At 45.7% G+C, this 21,677-nt stretch overlaps 2 protein-coding genes across 2 annotated transcripts in view; both read right to left on the bottom strand.

Moving 5' to 3' along the window:
- The window catches only part of LOC141407741 (leydig cell tumor 10 kDa protein homolog), a 28,957-nt gene extending 22,059 nt beyond the window's left edge, over positions 1–6,898 (bottom strand). The window contains exon 1 of the mRNA XM_074002701.1: positions 6,368–6,898. The gene's annotated coding sequence lies outside the window, so the exon portion shown is untranslated. The remainder of the gene's footprint in view (positions 1–6,367) is intronic.
- On the bottom strand, positions 3,002–6,898 carry ADRA2A (adrenoceptor alpha 2A). Its single transcript, XM_045361523.3, has one exon. It carries the CDS (start codon positions 5,928–5,930, stop codon positions 4,533–4,535), a length of 1,398 nt encoding a protein of 465 aa, XP_045217458.2. The 5' UTR covers positions 5,931–6,898; the 3' UTR covers positions 3,002–4,532.
- Positions 6,899–21,677: the final 14,779 nt, after the last annotated feature.

Below are 21,677 nucleotides of genomic sequence, written 5' to 3'. Positions count from 1 at the left end.
CACTGGGCTCTGGACCTGGGTACCTGGATCCTATTATGCTACTGAGTCAAGGAGGTAGACTTCCTTACAGGTGTCCCCAAATGGGGACAGGACCTTGTCATGCCATCCCCAAGGATAAGGTTGGATGAAAGCTGAGGCCTGACCTGGGCCCAGGTGCCACTGCTCAGGCCTGGCACTGGTCCCACAGGACTCAGCTGCTAGAACCAGAGCTTCCTTCACGGGCTTCCTTCTCAAAGTGTGGGCATCCCAACTCCCACATTCTATGCTCTGAGCTCCCAGCCACAGCCACCTCTCCCCCACCGCTCACTCACAGTACGGATGCCCATTATCCTTGGTGGGCACATGGCATCCTCTCCCCTACTGCCACACTGTCGCTGTGTGTGGCTAATTAGTGATTTTCACAGGCACATCTTGGCTTCCCATGTAGCTCCAAAGCTTCCAGAGGGCAGAGGCAGGCCCTCATCTCACTCCAGAGGGACAAGTGGTGAGTTTTGCACAGTGCATGCAGGGAAGGAAGAGAACTGCCTTGCAATGCCTAAGATGGTCCATGACACAAAGCAGGCACAGGGGGTCCTCTGGGGTTGATTAACCACTCACCACATCCCAAAACAAAATAGAATTCATGTTGGGTGTATGTGGCATCAGACGGAGAGTCACAGGGAGGAGTGGGTTCAAGGGCTCCTGGAATGCTACATAACCAACAGCTGTTCTAGGTCCCAGGTCCCTTGATCTGCCAGTACAAGGTAAGAGGTAAGGATTGATGACGATGCTTCTGGCTCTAAATCTCTGATTTGATTATAGGGTCCTAGACAGGGGAAAGCCTAAGCCATGTTTTCATCATTCTCTCCTCCAGCCTTTTAGCACAGAAGAAATTGAACAAAGCCTTGGGGAGGAGGAGATCGTGCTTGTGCCCAGGCTCAAACGAAGGCACTACCCTTCCCCCAACCCAGTGCACTTGCAGGAGTAAATCTAGCAAGACGCACTTCAGACCCAAAAGCTAATGGCTTTCGATATCCCAACCAAAGTTACATAAAACAGGAGATTCAGCCACGAACACAGACCCTCTTGGCCCAGATACTCGGGAACAGATACGATGCACAGGAAAATGTGGGGGTTAGAGTCTTATCTCCTGCTCTTTAAGCCAAGATCCCTGCGGGAGCCATTTTGCCTCAATTTCCCTCCCCACCCCACATCTTGCCAGACTGTTGCTTGAGCCCTTTGCAAATGAATAAACAGTGATTCCTATTGTGAACTCAGAAACCCATCCATGCCTGGGTTCCAGCCCTCTCTCCCCCACTTTCTGAAGCCTCCATCCACCTCTAAGGCTTCTCTGCTTCTGTAACGGGGAGGAAGGAGCATGACACCAGAGGCCCCTCCGTGTGGCACCACAGCCCATGCTTCTTCTCCCTCTGGGGGTGGAGGCAAGGCAAACACTTCCCTGGCAGACAGGACAGAGCCGAGAGTCAACAGCAAGCGTGTTTGTATCTGCTCCTGTGGCTGGGACACACAGCCTGGGGCCTGGGGGCCTGCCAGGCAGACTATTGTCTGGCACTGTTTGCCTTTGGGGCGATGGGTGCACTGGAGTGAGGAGGGAAAGGAGAGACTGGGGTGAGGGTGGGATGGGGAGCAGGCCACAGAACCAGACCAGGGAGCCAGCCTTGGCGCCACAGGCCAGGAGGCTGGTTTTTGAAGCCTCTGAGCCAGGGTCACTGGAGCCCAGCACCTGGCCACCCTCCTGTCTGCCGGCTCAGAGGATCTAGGTGACAGCAGGAATTCCTCACCCCCTCAGAGCCATGGTCTTCCCTCTCCCAGACCCCTCAGTGCCCAGATCATTTCTCAGGGCTCTCCACCCTCCTACTGCTGCACACACAGACACCCTCTCCTGCACCAGAGAAGCAAAGGAAGATGAGGAGATGCTGCATGTATGGCCCAGAGGGTGCAAAGGACCTGCTTCCGGGGGGCGTCCAAAGCTGATCCATACATATTATAGGTGGCTGGGCTCACAAAAGCTGGCCTCCCCCAAAACCACAGCCTGATGCTTGGGTTTGCCCCTCAAACCCCCCTCCTCTATGAGTGGCTATTTATCAGCACTGCATCTGACTATATGCACAGGGCTACTACACATCTCTCAGCTGCTCCCTAACCCAGGCAGCCTGGAGCCAGAGCCCTGTCACCTAGCGCCATGGGATCCTGAGCAAGTCGCTTCCTCTTGAATCTGCATTTGCCCTCTCATCTGTCAGATGAGGGGTTGGACTCCTGGATTGTTAAGGCCCCTTCCAGCTTCAAAGTGCCATAACCATAGTGTGAGGACCATAAGCCCTCCTAGACAGCAGAGCAGACTTTGCTATTACAGCAATGCAACAAGAAGGATGCGTGCCTTCTGACCAGAGACAATTCAAACCACAAACCACCAACTAATACATGGTTCTATTCAGGTGTTTAGACCATACTTTGTGCATAACCACACTATGGAGTATATGTTACATGTCATATATTACCATGCTTTAAGGTGAGATATACATTTTGGATATATTCCACACTTGGTGCATATACCACACCTTGGAGTAGATACACACTTTGAGGTATATAGACACATTAGGTCATATAGACACTGGGGTATGTATACACCTTGTGTATATTACATACTTGGGATATATCTCACACCTGGTGTAGATAGCACACTGCATAGACACCTCTCCACTGGGAGTGTTCTGAGAAGGGCTAATGCCAAAACTCTGGAAAGGTTTTGGGGTTAAGTTCACAGGCCCTAGAACGAGATAAAGTTAGGTACAATGCATTTCCACCGCTTGTTAACCTTGAGCAAGTCACTTGCTCTGAGACTCAGTTTCTTCACCTGAAAAATGGGGATAGTAACAGAACTTACCTCATAGGGTTCTTGAGAAAAGTAAACGAGGCAATGCCTACAACCAGTTCACCACAGTGTCTAGCATGTCAGAAACACTTAGGAAATGGTAGCTTTGTTATTGATTGAATGTTTAAAAAAATTTATAATGTACATTTTTTATTTTTAAAAAATCCACAAAATCAGATGTTCCCAGAGCCTTAAAGCTTTTGAAAACTCAGGTAACAGACAAGAGGACCACTTCATTCATATTTATTTCACATTTGATCTGTAAACTTTTTTATTTAAAAAAAATCCACTGTCATTAGCAACATGTGCTGACATTAGTTTTTCTTTAGTGAAATAAGAGTGCAGGCCTTAAATTGTCTCTGTCTAAAACATGTAGAAACGCAGATGTAAACACAAGGTCTCCGCCCTCCTCCCCTGACTTTGGCAGTTCATCAATGACATGATCTCAACCAGAAAAGCAGGGAGGGGGGAAAGGACCACACTTTGATACCTAACAGCTCTTGGGGCAGGAACTGTACAGTTTGGCAGGCCCATTTGTCTTTTCAAACTGTTTACCTTGGGCAAATTGTATCAGGTTTGCTTCTTCCACATAATTTCCACTCCTTGGTGTCTAAAAACAGCAGCTAAAAGATTTTCCCATAGTCAGCACTTTGGGGGCAGGAGGGGCGCACATACATACAAGATAGAAACATACATATTCTTCTTCAAGCAGTGGCCCTGCAGGGAGAGAGGGAACACTGGAAAGAGAGGTTTTAAAGTGAGTTACTGGGGTGAACAGTGCATCAGAGAATAATGGCTTTATACACAGGGCTGATGTGAGGCAGAAAGGTTCATTTACTTATGTCTTGATCCATCATCATAATATTTACATAGGAAAAGGCAATTATGCTGTTAGGCACAGGAAAAAAAAATGGACAGAAATCTTTTCCCCGTCAGGAAATCTCAAAGCAGGTCCGTGTCAAAGGGACAGTCACCAGTTGCTGGTGAAAAGGACGACATAGAGGGACATCATAACACCAGAAAGGGCTTGCATTGCAAATGGGGCTTGGCCTGAATCACACAGCTGTGTCTGCCTGGAAGGCATCTCTCCCAAGGCCAGGATTTCACCGTCAAAACCAAGGTCAAGAGATATGGGGTCCCCATGTGTACTATCAAAAATAGTGTATATTTACATTGTGGAGGGGGTGGTGGGGAGGGCAGTCAGGGCTGCCCTGAGTGGGTTTTAAAAAAGAGAGAGAGAGAGCTGGGGATGGAAGGGGAATTAGCCAGGGCTAGGTAATCCTCTAGGTAACCATCCATTAACCTTTTGTGAGCCATGCCCTTGTAGTCCAGTGCTTGCTCTGAAGAGCTGTGAGGGCTATACCAGGGGAAGAAGGTGAAAATACCTTCAGGAAGCAATACTGATTGGGGTGGCCCACCGGGAAGATGGCTCCAGGTCAAGAGTGGCCAAACCAACAACTGGGGACGCGTGGGTCTGGCAGCAAGAACGCTTCCCTTGTAGGAGCAGCAGACGCCCGCCCGCAGGAGGCTGCAGAGCCACCCCAGAGGAGGAAACGCAGAGCAGACAGGGCCCGGGTTTCTGAGTGCCCTGGGGCTGAGCACTCCTTGGTGCCTTGCTGCCTGCAGTCGGCGTGAGTCTACGCGGGCGCCGGCGGAAACCTCACACGATCCGCTTCCTGTCCCCGCGGCAGAGGATCTTCTTGAAGGCGCGGCGGAAGTCGTGGTTGAAGATGGTGTAGATGACCGGGTTCAGCGAGCTGTTGCAGTAGCCGAACCAGAAGAAGAACTTGAAGAGCGTGCGCGGCACTGAGCACCCGACGGCTGTGAGCGTGTAGGTGAAGAAGAAGGGGAACCAGCACACCACGAACACTCCGATGACCACGGCCAGCACGAACGTGAAGCGTTTCTCGCGGTTCTGCCGCCCGCGCCAGCGCGACGCCTTGGCGGCCCCAGCGCGCTCCACCCCCGGCCCTGCCGCAGCCGTCCCGATCCCGGTCTCCCCAAGCCCGCGCCGTGGCAGGCTGTCCCCCGGCTTCACCTGGCTCGCACGGGCCTTGCCCTTGCCCCGGAGGCCGCGCTCGGGTCTGCGGGGCCCGGGAGGCCGCTCGGCGTGGTCGGACGACGAGCTCTCCTCCAGGTCCAGCGCGTCGGCGTCGCGCGGCCCGGCCGGCGCGGGCTCGCCAGGGGCGCCGTTGAGCTGGGTGGGCAGCGGCTCGGCCTCCGCGTCCCCCGGGCCCGCGCCGCGCTCTGGGCCCAGACCGTTGGGCCTGCGCTCGGCGCCCCCCTGCGGCACGGCGGCGGCGTCCGGACCCCGGCGGCTAGGTGGCACGCGGGTGCGACGCTTGGCGATCTGGTAGATGCGCACGTAGACCAGGATCATGATGAGGCAGGGAGCGAAGAAGGAGCCGATGCACGACGAGATGACGTACCACTTCTGGTCGTTGATCTCGCAGCGCGGCTCGGCCGGCTGCGGGCCGCCGTGGCCGCGCTTCTTCTCGAAGGAGATGAGCGGCGGGAAGGAGATGACGGCCGAGATGACCCACACGGTGATGATGATGGCCTTGATGCGGCGCGGCGTGCGCTTCAGATTGTACTCGATGGCCTGTGTGATGGACCAGTAGCGGTCCAGGCTGATGGCGCACAGGTGCACGATGGACGACGTGCAGAAGAGCACGTCGAGCGCCAGGTAGATCTCGCACCAAGCCTTGCCAAAGTACCAGTAGCCCATGACCTCGTTGGCCAGCGAGAAAGGGATGACAAGCGTGGCCACCAGGATGTCGGCCGAGGCCAGAGACACCAGGAAGAGGTTTTGGGGCGCCTTGAGCGCGCGGCTCGTGAACACCGCGATGATGACGAGCACGTTGCCGAACACGGTGAGCAGCATGAGCAGGCCGGCCAGGCACACCAGCGTCAGCGTCACCTGCAGGGAGTAAGGGGTGGCCCGGGCGCCGCCCCCCGGCGCCTCGGTCCCGTTCCAGCTCGCATTGCCCGCGTCCGGCTGCAGGGAGCCCATGGGCGCAAAGCTGCCCTCGGCCAGCGGCTGCTCCTGGCGGAACATGAACGCGGGCGCCCGCTCGCCTGGGCCTGCTGCCAGCTGCCTTCCGGCCCGGCGCCCGTGGGTCCTCCTCTTCCTCCGGCGCCCCGCTCGCCTGGCTGCAGCTCACATAGGGAGGGGGCCGCAGGGAGGCCGGGCCCGAGCTGGGGGACCGCTAGCGGCCCATGGCCCGGGTCCCGCGAACTGCGCCTGGCTCGCGCTTCGGACGCTCTCGGTGGGCGCCTTCTCGCTCCGAGCTCCTAACACAGCCAAGTTTTATTTCTAAGCGGCGGGAGAGAGTAGGGAGAGCCGATGGGTAAAGAGATTTATTCTTCAAGAAGGGAGAACAAAAATCATCGGTGGCCTGATAACTTGGAAGGATGACAGGAAATTAAATATATATATACATATCGATATCTATATCTTGACTCTTGAGCCTGAGCGAAAGCAAGAGGTCTTACCGTGTGCGGGGCCCGCCCCCACCCCGGGAGGCAGCCGAGGGATGCTGATGCGAGCTTGGGGTCCTATGTCTGTCTCCTTATATCCCCGAAGCGATTACCGACTCTCTGGCTTCCCCCAGACGCTGCGCTTCTGGCCGGGCCCGGCCCGGGGCTGGGGCGCGGACCCTGCCGCCTCTCGGAGCGCCGCGAGACTTCCAAAGTTGTGCGCCCTGCTGGGGCTGGGGCGCACTGTGCGGAGCTCGGGGGCGGCGGCGGCGGCGGGGTGAGGAGTGTGGGCACCGCATGAAGGCACCCCCGTCCTCAGGCGGGCCGGGGTAGGTGAACGATCAGCTCTGCAGGAGCTGCGACGGAGGCAGGGTGTCTCCTGGGCGTCCGCCAGGTGGGCGCCGAGCGCGACTGGATGGGCCGGGGTCCGACGACAGCGCGAGTTGGGCTTGGAGCGCAAGGTTGGGGGAAGAAGGCGCTGGAGCTGCCGGGCGGCGGCACGCCGGCTGCTGGGCGTCTGCACGGAGCCGCAGCTGCTACTGCTCCGCTGCGCTCACGGTGGACTCGTTTTATAGCCCCAGGATCAAGCCGGCGTTGCTGAGCAGCCAGCGTCAGCCCCCACGTGGGAAGCCGACCCTCCCCCGCCCCTCGCACCACCCCTCCGCCAGTCTAGCGCCGGCGCCCAGCGCTGGACCTCGGGGAGAGTTGCCCTCATGCGGGACCAGCCCTTTGGAGAGGCGCGTACCTTGAGCGAGAGGCTTAAAGAGGGAGCCCGGTGGTTGGGGGGGCGGGGGAGCGGCCCGTGCTGGGAGTTGGCCATGCAGCTCCGGGCCGACGGAGCAGAACTCGACGGGCACCCGTGAGTGCCCCCAAGGAGCTGGATCTTGGAAGAAAAGGGAAGAAAAAGTGGAGGGGAATCCCTGCCCAAATCGAGGGAAGTAACCTCCGGTGTGGGTTACATCTGGAGCAGCCCAGCTCCGGGCCAGAGCCGACCTGGTCCGCAGGTGCTCCTTGCGGCTGGGGAGAAAGGGGTGCTGGAGAGGGAGGAAGGCGCGGGTTCGGATGGAACCCCTGGGCGGAATGTACAGCACCTATGGATAAGTGGTACAGGCCAGACTTCGGACCTTGGCTTAGGGAAGAAGCGGCTACGTGTCCTCCCAGCCACGAAGCTGTCTGCGGGACACGCGCGACCGGGGGTCTGGACCGCGCCCCCTTAGACAGAGGTGGGGAGGGGTCCAGGAGCCGAACGCCAGGACAAAGCGAGGACGTACTGACACCTGCTGGCCGCTCGTGGTCACGGCTGAGAAGCGACCCGCTGACGCCAGGCGCCTCCTCCCATCTCTTAGGTCGTCTGCCTACAGAGCCTTCTCCTATCTCAGAACAAATTGGTTTCTGAGCTCAGGAAAGGAGAACCCAGATTTTGAATTGCACCCTGTCGTGTTGCAGAAATCTTCCTAAAGCAGATACTCGTGTGTCTACCCCTGGCGGGAGTGGGGGTTTGTCTAATAAAGTCACATCAGGAGGGGCTCAGCAGGCACCGCCGGCCAGAACGGGCATCCCACCCTGGACCCGCACAGCCCACCCTTCCTGCAGATCCGAGAGAGGCCAGGATCCTGCCTCCTTGGTTGCCCCGCTCTGGCCTACTGGGAACCATTATGTTTTTGTTGAGGACCGAAAGCTAAACTCCACCCCCCGCATCCCACCCCCATTCAGATGTACACACACCATCCTTCAGTAAGGGGAGGAGGGAGTAGCCAAGGAAGGGAGAATATTTTCCATGTTCTCTCTGATAAGAATAGCGGGGGGTGGGGGGGAGGTGGGCGGCGAATGGCAAGTTTTTCCGTGCGTGCTAGCTGGCCCAGGATAGATTTTAACGGTCACTAGAGCACTAGTTTGCACCCTGCTAGCTGCACTTTTCAGATGAGCAGTAGTTTAACGGGTAAAGCCCAGGAGGGTAGGAAATTTCAGCAGGAGAGAGATTAAACTTAGAGGAACGTCGTCTTATTTAAGGAACCACTAAACCAAAATGCCTTATGTAGTCACCTAAGCTGGAATTCCAAGGATGGAACAGGCTGCCTCTCTGTGCAGCCAGCTGCAGGCTTAGGTCTGGCTGGGGGCTGAGGGCTAAATTAAGGGCCCTGAGAATCACCTTCATTCCCAGCTGATGTCTGCAGCCTGCACCAGTGATACAGTTATTGATGCTGCTGCTGTTCATGTAGTTAGTCTCAAAATCTGTACTTTCCAAAGTGTTTCACAGAAGTCTCATTTGACTTCAGTACCTTTGTCTCCCAATCTTTGCCCTAATGGTATAAACTCCCTTTCCAGTCTTAGTTCTGAGAAGCCTTTCTAATCTCCCTTTCGGGACAATCTAAAGGAAGCTGAGGAGTTGGAGAATGTCTTCACTATGTTGAGTCACTCATTTTCCATCTTCTACTAAAGTCTCTGCTCTGAGGCTCTTGGCAGGGGCTGTGGACATCACCATTAGGCTCAGATGGAAACATGGCTACACTCATGCTAAGAGACAAAAATCAGAGCCCATGGCAATCTGGGGTTTGCTGTGTTGCTGTTTGCAGATCTTGGGGACTGAGTCTTGGGAGACCATCACTTACCATCTCCACCCCTGCTTCCAACACACTGCTCTCCTTCCTATCTAATTTCAGAATCAACAGGGGAAATAAAAACAAACCTAGAAAGAATAGACCCCAGAGTGAGAATCACTGCCCTGAGCCAGTGAGACTGCTATGACAGTGTCATAGCCCTCCAGGGAGCTGGGACAGAGCAAATAGTTGAGAGCCACTGTAAATATGGAGTTTGGGTTTGATGGCCTGAGAAGGAGTCATTTCTGGGGACCCAAAGGGGGGTCCATTATTATTGATATTATTACTAAAAATAAATACTACTTATTAGCACTGACCACATGCCAGGTACAATGTCAAGCAGTTTATGTACTATATATCATATAATTCCCAAAACAATCCTGTAATATAGATATTCTTATCTGCCTTTGTAGATGGGGGAAACTAGGCAACAGATTAAGTAAACTGCCCAGCTAATAAGTGGCAAGGACAGAGCCAAACTCCATTTTTCCTGGTGGTAAGCCCAGTGAGCTTTTTAAGTTCCTTACTGTGAATCTCCAGCCTTGATCGTACTGCCAAAGAGAAACCTGCAAAATGTTCATCAGAAATGAGAGCATTGACAAGTTGGCAAATCCTCCTTCTAGCCCTTTTCTTTCAGTCCACTGATGGCTGCTAGATTAGGACAGTACAGGGCAAGATGTATTCCTTCTTTCTGTATCTAATGCCCACTCTTGGAGGCAACATCACATACACTCTAGGAGACTGGCCATTCCCCAGCAGCCAAGCTGATGGAGAGCAAGCACTACACCAACTGGTTAGGCAACCCCTCCTCCTCCTAGTAGAAGCAACCTCTCTCTGTCATGGGTGCCATACATATTTTATCATGGCTTAGATGGACTTTTCTTGCTCTAGCTTATCTATTCATTTGTATGATGATCTAGCAGGGAGAAAGGACTGTCCTTTTCATCTCTGTATTCCTAGAGTACCTCTAAAACAGACTTTTTAAAAATCATATTTCTAGTACCTACTCCTTAGAGATTCTGATTCAGTAGGATGAAGTCAGGGCCTGGGTATTTGCATTTTTAACAAGTGCATGAGTAATTCAATAAATACCAAAATGCAAGACACACGCGCATGGATACTTGATACATGTTTGTGTGATGAATGAATGAACGAGTGAATGAATGAATGAATGAATGAATGAATAAATGAATGAATTCTACTTACACTGACGCTATCAAAGAGGCAAGAGGGGCCCAAAGTTGGTGAAGTTGGTGACTATGATGGCTAGCATTTTATTCCAAAGTCAGGATTTCTTAATAGTTGAGGTAGCTTAACTAATTCAAGGATATAAGTATAGGATTCTCTCATTCTCTTTTTTCCTAAAAGGAATATGTAAGTAGAAGAAGATAAATTTGTAACTATCAGCTAGGTAATTTACCAGTAAAAGAAAGCTTCTTAAGATAAATCATCTGTCCTCGAGTTATATCTGAAATTAAAGTGTCAGGCAATACCAAAATTTGTCTTGACTTCCATATCTTTGATGGCTACTTCATCTAACAGAAGTGAGGGAGCTGGCTGGGAGAGAATATTAATTGCTTACTTTTTGAAAAGAAGAGTTGACTAAGAAAAAGAAAACATGACTCTGTTAGCCTGGACTCCTAGGCTGTGACAAAATCCTCACAAATAGAAGCAATTTGCACACACACACACACACACACACACACACACACACATAAACACAGGCCAGCCCCCCACCCCCACCCCCTCCCCCGCCCGCCCTGGACACAGCCTGTACTTAAACACACACTCGCTAGTCTGAACATGATGAACAGGTGGGGAACACAATGTTCTCACTACTACCCATGCCGTGTGCACAGCTGGAACCAAATGCTGCAGTAAGCTACAAACATCTGTCAATTCACTGTATTGCTGACAAGGGGGAAAGGGAGAGTCAATAGGGAAAACTCTGTTGCTTCCTCTAAGCTATTGCTTAATTCCTCCACCTCTTTGTACCTGTGCTAAAGCCCTTGGGAATCCCATAGTTACTGAAGGTTAATGGAAGCCAAAAGAAAAGCATCAACTCCGGGAGTGCTGTAAGGAGCTGGCTTATTCACCACCTGCCATGTTCATCATTGACTGCTGGATCAGTCTTGCTGTACTCACAGAAACAAGCGATGAGTCCTGCCATCACCTTTCTCTCTTTCTAACGTGCTAACCCATCCTGCCCCAGCTTGGAAAATTAAGCCAGGTGTTTTCTATCTCTGCAAGGGCCTCTGGCCAATACCAAAAAGACAGTAGTTGGTACTAGGATCAACTCCACCCTTGAGGATGCCAAGAAAGATTGGGCTCCCAGCTGGCTCTTCGCTGGTGTGCCACCCTGCAGGGTATGTTTGTGTTGCCACTACAATGTGACTTTTGAGAGCTTGTGTGTACACACACAGTTTAACATCACCTACCACAGTCTTCCAAGTCAGCCCTCACAAAGCAGTGACCTTTCCCACCACATCCAGGTGAATTATCTTGTGTGCTTTGTCCAGAAGCATGAGGAAAAGCAAACCTTGAAACAGTTATGGTGAGCAATGCTTACTTGTTCTCAGGTATAACAGGTGAGCTAGAGCCACTGGGTATAAAGGAGATATTTGTCACCAACATTAATAACTCTTAAGCTAATATTCCATTAATCTAATTAGGTAAGGTAAATCACCTTTCATATTTACTCAAAGAAACCATGGAGACGCCATGCCTGAAACATATACACGCAGGCACACACACACACACATGCACACACACATATTTTAGAGATGGTCTGGCTCTCACTGCTCCCTGGAAATAATCTTTTTTTCCCCATTCTTCCTAGTTGATAACACCAAGCACAAACTCTTCCTTGGTAAAAAGACCACTGCCTGATAGTTTCTGGGAGACATTCGAGTGAAGGCGTTAAGAATTTAGGCTTTAGAGTAAGAGAAACCTGGGTTCTGGCACTGCTTCTGCCATTTCATAACTATATTTACATAACTTCTCTAGACTTCAGTTTCCTTATATGGAAAAAGGGGAAAATAGTTTCACACACCTCATGCATACCCTCACAGATTAAATGTGTGAATACATAAAAAATACATAAGACAGTGTTGGGTTTAACAGGTGCTCAGACCAGCCTGGCCAACATGGTGAAACCCTGTCTCTACTAAAAATACAAAAATTAGCTGGGCGAGGTGGCGTACTCCTGTAATCCCAGCTACTCGAGAGGCTGAGGCAGGAGGATCACTTGAACCTGGGAGACAAAGGTTGCAGTGAGCTGAGATTGCACCACTGCACTCCAGCCTGGGCAACAGAGCGAGACTCTGTCTCAAAAAAATAAAAAAAAAAAAAAATTTGTTTTTTTAAAATTTAGAGAAAGAGAAGAGAGTTGGAATCTCAAAACTGATGGAAACTTAAATAGGATAAAGAGGCAAATAGTTTTTTTGGGTGATTTCTTTTGTAATTTGAGCCAACTCAAACTGCCTAAAATAGAACAGAAAATGGACTGATTCAACATAAATCAAATTTATTTTAACCTGAGGCAGAGCTGGCTTTGGGCAAGATGGATGCAGTGACTCAGTACTGTCTCTAAGAAGCTGATAACTTTTTGGAGAAAGGAAAGAGGATTAAGCAAATAGAGAGTAATAAATATAAGGAATCATGCAATCCTCCCCACCAAAAAAAAAAAAAAAAAAAAAAAATCATATGGGAAAGAAGCTGCCTTGGTTTCTCCCAGCACTCCAAATTCCAAATGTTGTTGCTAGGAAGCTGAGATGAACCTGTTGCTTCTTGTTCTTGGATTCCATGAGATTTCAGAGACCATACAACTACTTCCCATTTTACTTCAGCCTCTTGGAGTTGTTTTCTATTTGTGCAACCAGAATACTTGACCAGAATGAATGCTAGAGCTTTAACTTCATAAAAATAATTTCATCTTCAATAAACCAGATTCCATGCTAGACAATGATCATATAATCATCAAAACATAACTTCCAATAACTTCGATACACTGCAAAGTATTTGAAAGGAATCTTTTCTGTTAGCGTTACAGATATTCAAAAAAAATTAAATAACAGCTTTTTTTTTAAGCACCAAATATTTTCAGTTGATGACAGCACTGTAAGTTCATGCTTCTCTTTGCTTAGAGATGGAGTCTTGCTATGTGGCCCAGGCTGGCCTCAAACTCCTGAGCTCAAGCAGTCCACCCAGGTAGCTGGGTCTACAGGCCTATACCACTGTGCGTGGCTTAAACTCAAGACTTTGAAGCACCGCTTTGTGCAATCATGTAGAAATGAAAGATAAACAAAAGAAATTTTAAAAGATAGACCCACTCCCTATGCCAAGCAATATAGCAAGTCTATTACAGCCTCTCTGTCCCACTAAACAGCACAACTAAAACATCTGGAAAATTCAAAAAGCAGCTATCTGGAAAGCAGACAGTAGCAGGCAGAGTGGGAAGGGAAAACAAAAATTGAGGAAGGAAGCCTCATGAGAGAGTTCCCTGTTGATTTTTTTCCTCTTTTGTCTCTCACATTTGATCCACGGAAGGCCTCTGTTGTGGAACTGAGCAGCCCAGCTGGTATGAGCAACTCAGAGGGTGAAGCTCCCTCTTTTGACAGAGAATGGTGGAGAGGTACACTGCGAGCTAGGAAATATGGAGAAACTCTCTGAACAACGTTTTTTTCTTATTTGTCTTGTTTTTACTCTCCTCACCCTGCCACTAGAGTGGCCCCAAATAGGGAAATGTGCAGTAGCCATATAGGCAGCTACAACTTTGAGGAGGAAAAAACAAAGGTCTTTTCTGGCAGTAGGAACAGGGAAAGGAAGACCCTATGCTCTAAAGGGCAGAGCTGGGGAGGGATGTCAGGACACTTACTGTCTTTTTTTTTTTTTTGCTCTTTTACCTTACCGCTCTGCCCAGGGACTGAATTGGTCATGCAGAACTGGGTGGCAGGATCATGAGTAACTAAAACTCTAAAAGAAAACCTATCCTTCTGTCCAGAGGAATAGGACAATGGGTCCCTGGGAGACCAAGAGTGCATAGGGGAACCCAAAGGAAAAGAGCTGGAGAAGGGAATCCTCTAAGCCTTGTGTCTGATCAGGTGTAAGTCCCAGGCCCACCTGTGACCTGTGCATGCGTGAGACCAATGGCAAGCAGGATAGCCAACATTCATACCCCCAACATCCAAACACTGGTTACAGAAGAGATGAGACCTGTGATTTGAAGCGAACTACTAGGTTGATTTCCTGTGAACATAAACCAAACAGATTTTCGCAGGACCAAGAGTAATACTCATAAAGTCCAAGACAGAATCCAAAATTGCTCAAAATACAAAGATCCAGTTAAATGCTGGGAAGGGGGAAACGATGAACAGATGTTTAACCTGAGATGTTAGAATTAATTATCTGACAGAGTTTAAAGCAACTATTATAACCAGGTTGCAAGAGGTAAAGGTAAGTATGCATTAAGTAAATTAAAAGATAGAAGTTCTCAGCAGAGAAATAGACATGCTAAAGAAGAACTGAATGCCAAATCTTAAAACTAAAAAATTCGTTCAAAAAATTAAATCTCACTGAAAAGGCTCTGTATGGGTTTCCTAGGGATGCTGTAACAAATTACCACAAACTGAGTGGCTTAAAATAATAGACACATATTCTCCCAGTCTTGTAGGTTAGAAGTCTGAAATCAAGGTATCAGTGGGGTCACATGCCCTTCAAAAGTTCTAAGGCAGAATTCTTCCTTCCCTCTTCCAGCTCCTTGTGGCTTCTTGCATTCCTTGGCTTGTAGCAGCATCAGTCCAATCTCTGTCTCCATCTTCACATGGCCTTCTTCTTTCTATGCTTTTCCTATGCAAATCTCCCTCTTCTTTCCTTATAAAGACAAAAAGTCACCGGATGTAGAACCCACCCTAAATCCAGGATGATTTTATCTTGAGATCCTTAACTAATTACATCTGCAAAGATCCTATTTCCAAATAAGGTCATATTCTAAGGCTCTGGTTCAATGTGAGTTTGTGGGGAACACTATGCAACCCATTACAGGCTCAGTAGCAAAAACAGAGAAGACAGAGGAAAAATTCCATGAACCTGAAGATAAATCAATAGAAACACTAAAGGAAGTTGCTCAGTCTGAAGGGAAAAATACGAGGGAAGCTTGAGACCTCAGGCATGAGGGAATAACAACAGAAACGGGAAATATTTGGCTAAGGTTGGCTAAGGTTGCCGTAACAAAGTACCACACACTGGGTGACTTAAGCAACAGAAAATTTTTGTCTCATCATTCTGGAGGCTGGAAGTCTAAGATCAAGGTATCAGCAGAGATGCATCCCCCCGATCTCTGCCTTTGTCTTCACATGGCGTTCTCCGTGTGCTTGTATCTTTGTGCCCAAATTTTTCCTATTTCATATTGGGCAGAGGCCTCCCTAAATACCTCATTTTAACTTGATTACCTCTATAAAGACCTTATCCCCAAATAAGCACATTCTGAGGTACTGGGGGTTAGGACTCAATATCTATTTTTTGAAGGGCAAAACTCAACCAACACTTGGGTATCTATAACGAGGGTAAATATATTTTTTCCTTATGGGTTATTTAAAATATGATTGATTTTAAGATCAAAATTACTACATCTGGTAGGGCTTTCAGTGCACACAGATGTAACATATATGACAATTATAACATTAACAGTGTAAAGCAATTTTTATAGTTATAAGTCGTCTACATTTTAATTTTTCCAGCTTCATTGAGGTGTACGTGACAAATAAAAATTGTAAATACCTAAAGTGTACAATATGATTTTGATATACATATACATTGTGAAATAAGAATGACAATCAAGCCAATCAACATATCTATCAACTCACATAGTTACAATTTTTTTTGTGTAGTGAGAACACTTAAGATCAACTATCTTAGCAAATTTCAAGTATACAGTATTAGCTATAGTCATCATACTGTACATTAGATACCCAGAAATTATTCATTCTGAATAACTGAATCTTTGTACCCTTTGACTAACATCTCCCCAGTTCCCTACTCCCCAGGTCCTGGCAACTACAGTTCTTCATTTATACTTTTTTAAAATTGACACATAGTAATTGTACCCATATATGGGGTACATAATGATGTTTCCATACATATGATGTATACAGATCAGATCAGGGTAATCATCATATCCATCATCTCAAACATTTATCATTTCTTTGTGTTGGGGACATTCAATATCCTCCTTCTAGCTATTTGAAACTATGTACTGTTGTTAACTACAGTCATCCTACAATGGTATAGAATATAGAACACTAGAAGTTATTCCTCCTATCTAGTTGTAATTTTGTATCCTTTAACAAATCTCTTTCTACCTCTTTATTTCCCCTATCCTTCCCAACCTCTAGTATCTTCTGCTCTACATTTTACTTCTATGAAATCACCTTTTGTGTGTGTGTGTGACATGGAGTCTCTGTCACCCAAGCTGGAGTGCAATGGTGTGGTCTTTGCTTACTGCAACCTCTGCCTCCCAGGTTCAAGCAATTCTCCCACATCAGTCTCCCAAGTAGCTGGGACTACAGGCGTGTGCCACCACACTTGGCTAATTTTTGTATCTTTATTAGACACAGGGTTTCACCATGTTGGCCAGGCTGGTCTTAAATTCCTGACCTGGTGATCTGCCCACCTCGGCCTCCCAAAGTGCTGGGATTACAGGCATGAGCCACCGCATCCAGCTAAGATCAACTTTTTTTAGCTACCACCTATGAATGAAAACACGCTGTGTTCACTTTCTTTTCCTGGCTTATTTCACTTAACATAATGTCCTTCAGCTCCATGCCTGTTGCTGCAAATGACAAGATTTCATTCTTTTTTATAGCTGAATAGTATTTCATTGTGTATATATACCACATTTTCTATCTCCATTCATCTGTTGTTAGACATCTAGGTTGATTCTATATCTTGGCTATTGTGAATAGTGCTGCAATAAACATGGGGGTGCAGACATCTCTTCAATATACTGATTTCCTTTCCTTTGGATAAATGCCCAGTAGTGGGATTGCTGAATCATATGGTAGTTCTATTTGCAGTTTTTCGAGGAACCTTCATACTGTTTTCCATAATGGCTAGACAAGTTTACATTCCCATCAAGAGTATCCCTCTCTCTGCATTCTTACCAGCATGTGTTATTTTTTGTCTTTTTGATAACAGCCATCCTAACAGGGGTAAGATGATAATTCATTGTGATTTTCATTTGCATTTCCCTGATGATTAGTGATGTTGAGCATTTTTTAATATTTCTCTGTTGGCCACATATATGCCTTCTTTTTAGAAATGACTGTTAAGATTACTTGCCGATTTTTTCATCAAATAAATGGTAAGATTGTTTATTTTTATTTATTTATATATTTTTTGGCTATTGAGATGTTTGAGTTCCTTGTATATTCTGGGTATTAATTCCAAGTCAGAAGAATAGTTTACTAATATTTTCTCTCATTCCATAGGCTGCTTTTTCACTCTGTTGGTTGTTTTCCTTTGCTATGCAGAAGCTTTTTAGTTCAATATAATCCCCATTTGTTTATTTTTTGTTTTGTTGCCTGTGCTTTTGAAGTCTTGTTCATAACATATTTTCCAACACCAATGTCCTGAAGCATTTCCCCTGTTTTCTCCCAGTACTTTTATAGTTCCAGCTCTTACATTTTGGTCTTTGATCCATTTTGAGTTGATTTTTACATAGTGTAATAGCTCGGGGATATGGATGTTTAGTTTTCCCAGCACCATTTATTGAAGAGACTGTCCTTTCTCCAATGTCAAAAATCAGTTGACTGTAGGTATATGAATTAATTTCTGGGTTTTCTATTTCATGCATGGTCTTTTTCTGTTCTTACGCCAGTTCAATGCTATTTTGGTTACTACAGGTTTGTAGTATATTTTGAAGTGTGATGCCTCCAACTTTTCTCTTTTCCTCAGGATTGCTTTGGCTATTCCAGGTCTTTTGTGGTTCCATACAAATTTTAGGAATTTTTTCCCACTTCTGTGAAGAATGTCATTGGTATTTTTATAGAAATTGTATTGACTATTCAATACAATACATTGTATTGAATGTAGTATGTTCATTTTAACAATATTAATTCTTCTGACCTATGGGCATGGGGTGTCCTTTCATTTGTTTGTATCTTCTATTTCTTTCATCTGTGCTTTGTAGCTTTCCTTTTGAAGATCTTTCCCCTCGATTAAATTTATTTGGTATTTATTGTAAATGTGATTGCATTCTTGATTTCTTTTTCAGCTAGTTCATTGTTTATGTACAGAAACACTACTGATTTTTGTATATTGATTTTGTATCTGCAACTTAACTCAATTTGTTTATTGGTTCTAAGAGCTTTTTTTTGTAGATTCTTTAGGTTTTTTCTACATGTAAGATTATGTTGTCTGCAAACAGGAACTATTTTGCTTTCTCCTTTCCAATTTGGATGCCCTTTATTTCCATCTCTTGCCTAATTTGCTCTGACTAGGATTTTCAGTACTATGTTGAATAAGAGTAGTGAGAATGGGTGTTCTTGTCTTGTTCCAGTTGTTAGAGGAGAAGCTTTCAGCCTTTCCTGTTCAGTATAGAGTTTATCATACTGGCCCTTTATTATGTTGAGGTACTTTTTTCTATATCAAATTTATCGAGAGTTTTTAATCATGAAAAGATGTTGAATTTTATCAAATGCTTTTTCTGCATCCATTGAGATGATCATATATAGTTTTTGTCCTTCATTCTACTGATGCAATATGTGATGTTTATTGATCTGTACATGTTGGGAAATCTGTGTACTCCTGGATACTTCCCAGGAATGCACAGATGATTAATCATGATATATCATGATCACTTCATCATAATGTATTATCTTTTTTATGCGTTGTTGGATTGGTTTGCTAGTATTTTGTTGAGGATCTTTGCATCCATGCTCATCATTGACCTGTAGTTTTATTTATTTATTTATTATTTTGGGGGGATGGAGTCTCACCCTGTCACCCAGGCTGGATTGCAGGAGTGTGATCTCTGCTTACTGCAACTTCTACCTCTGGGTTCAAGTGATCCTCCTGCTTCAGCCTCCCAAGTAGCTGGGATTACAAGTGTGCACACCACACCCAGCTAATTTTTGTATTTTTAATGGAGATGGGGTTTCACCGTGTTGGCCAGGCTGGTCTTGAACTCCTGACCTCAAATGATCCACCTGCCTCAGCCTACCAAAGTTTTGGGATTACAGGTGTTAGCCACCACATCCAGCCTAGTTTTCTTTATTTGTTATGTTCTTGTCTAGTTTTGGTATCAGGGTTATGCAGGCTTAGCAAGAACTCCCTCTGTTTCAATTTTTTGGAAGAATTTGAGAAAAATTGTTCTCTAAAGGTTTGGTAGAAGTCAGCAGTAAATCCAATGCAGTCCTGGACTTTTTAGGGGGGACACTTTGTATTAGTGAGTCAATATCATTACTTATTATTGGTATGTTCAAGTTTCCTACTTCTTCTTGGTTCAATGTTGGTAAGCTGTGTGTGTCCAGGAATTTATTCATTTCCTCTAGGCTTTTGAATTTATTGTTATATAGTTGTTTGTAGTAGCCTCTACTGATCCTTTGTATTTGTGTTGTCTGTTGTGACATCTCCTTTTTCATCTCTAGTTTTATTTATTTGGATCTTCTCTCTGTTTTTCTTAGTCTAGCTAATGATTTGTTCATTTATTTCACTGATCTTTTGTATTGTTTTTCTAGACCCAATTTTATTTACTTCTGCTCAAATCTTTTTTATTCTTTTTTTCTTCTAATTTTGGGGTAGGCTTGTTGTAGCTTTTCTAGTTTTTGAGATTCATCATTAGGTTGTTTATTTGAAATTATTCTTATTTTTTGGTGTAGACATTTATTGCTGTATACTTGCCTCTTAATACTGCCTTTGCTGTGTCCTTTTGGTTTTGGTATGTTGTGTTTATATTTTCATTTGTTTAAAGGAATTTTTCAATTTCCTTCTTAATTTCTTCTTTTACCCACTAGTTGTTCAGGATCATGTTATTTAATTTCCATATGTTCATATAGTTTCTAATGTTTCTCTTATAACATTGTGATCAGATAAGATAGTTGATATGATTTCAGTGTTTTCTAATTTGCGTAGACTTCTTTTGTATCCTAACATATGATCAATCCCAGAGAATGTTCCACATGCTGAAGAAAAGAATGTGTATCCTGCAGCTGTTGGGTGAAATGTTCTATAAATGTCTGTTAGCTCTATTTGGTCTATGGTATAATTTAAATTTGATGTTTCTTTACTGGCTTTCTGTCTAGATGATCTGTACAATGCTGAGAGTGGGGTGTTGAATTCCTCAGCTATCATCATATTGGGGTCTATCTCTCCCTTTAAATCAAATATTTGCTTTATGTATCTGGGTGCTCTCTTATTGGGTGTATACATATTTACAATTGTATTTTCTTGTGGAATTGACCCCATTATTATTATATAATGTCCTTGTCTCTTTTTACAGCTTTTGACTTGAAATCTGTTTTGTCTGATATAAGTATAGCTAATCTTGCTCAATTTTGGTTTTTGTTTGTGAAGAATATCTTTTCACATCTCTTCACTTTCAGTCTTTACATTAAGGTGAGTTCCTTATAAGCAACATATAGTTTGTCTTTACATTAAGGTGAGTTCCTTGTAAGCAACATATAGTTATGTCTTTTTAAAAATTGTAAGCATTCATCCTATTTGTATATTTTAAATGGGAGATTTAATCCATTTACATTCAATGTTACTACTGATAGGTGAGAACTTACTCCTGTTGTTTTATTTTATTTTATTTTATTTTATTTTATTTTAGAGACTGATTCTCTCTTTGTCACCCAGGTTAGAGTGCAGTGGTACAATCTTGGCTCATTGCAACCTCCACCTCCCAGGTTCAAGAGATTCTCCTGCCTCGGTCTCCTGAGTAGCTAGGATTACAGGCATGTGCCACCACACCTGGCTAATTTATGTATTTTTTAAGAGAGACATGGTTTCACTATGTTGGCCAGGCTGCTCTCGAACTCCCTGGCCTCAAATGATCCACCTGCCTTGACCTCCCAAAGTGCTGGGATTACAGGCATAAGTCACCATGCCTGGCCCTGTCATTTATTGATTGTTTTCTGGTTGTTTTGTATATTCTTTTTTCCCTACTTCCTCTTTTATTGTTTATTTTTGTGGTCGGGTGATATCCATAGTAATAAGGTTTACTTCCTTTCTCTTTCTCCTTTTTGTGCTGGCTCTACCAGTGAGTTTTATACTTTCCCATGTTTTCATGATGGTAGTTATAGTCTTTTCACTTTCAGGTGCAAGTATGCTTTGAGTATGTCTCGTAAGGCTGATCTACTGGTGATGAATTTTCTTAGTTTTTGCTTCTCTGTGGAAAATTTTATTTCTCCTTCATGCCCGAAAGGTAGCTTTGCTGGGCATAATATTCTTGGTTGTTAGTTTCATTTTGAATATATCATTCAATTCTCTCTTGACTTGTAAGGTTCTGCTGAGAAATCTGCTGTTAGTCCAATGTGGATTCTCTTATATATGACTTGATGCTTTTATCTTGCTGTCTTTAGAATTCTTTTCTTTGACTTTTGATAGCTTGACTATAATGTGCCTCAGAGAGGACCTATTCAGGTTGAATGTATTTGGGGTTCTTTGAGCTTCCTGGACCTGGATGTTCATCTCTCTCCCAAGTTTTCAGTCCTTCTTCCATAGGATGC

Source organism: Macaca fascicularis, chromosome 9, assembly GCF_037993035.2.
Source record: "Macaca fascicularis isolate 582-1 chromosome 9, T2T-MFA8v1.1".
Lineage (NCBI taxonomy): Eukaryota > Metazoa > Chordata > Mammalia > Primates > Cercopithecidae > Macaca > Macaca fascicularis.
This window is presented reverse-complemented; position numbering and strand designations above follow the sequence as displayed.

Excerpts from the sequence above, each read along its gene's own strand:
- ADRA2A (XM_045361523.3), bottom strand. The coding sequence starts at position 5,930 with ATGTTCCGCCAGGAGCAGCCGCTGGCCGAGGGCAGCTTTGCGCCCATG.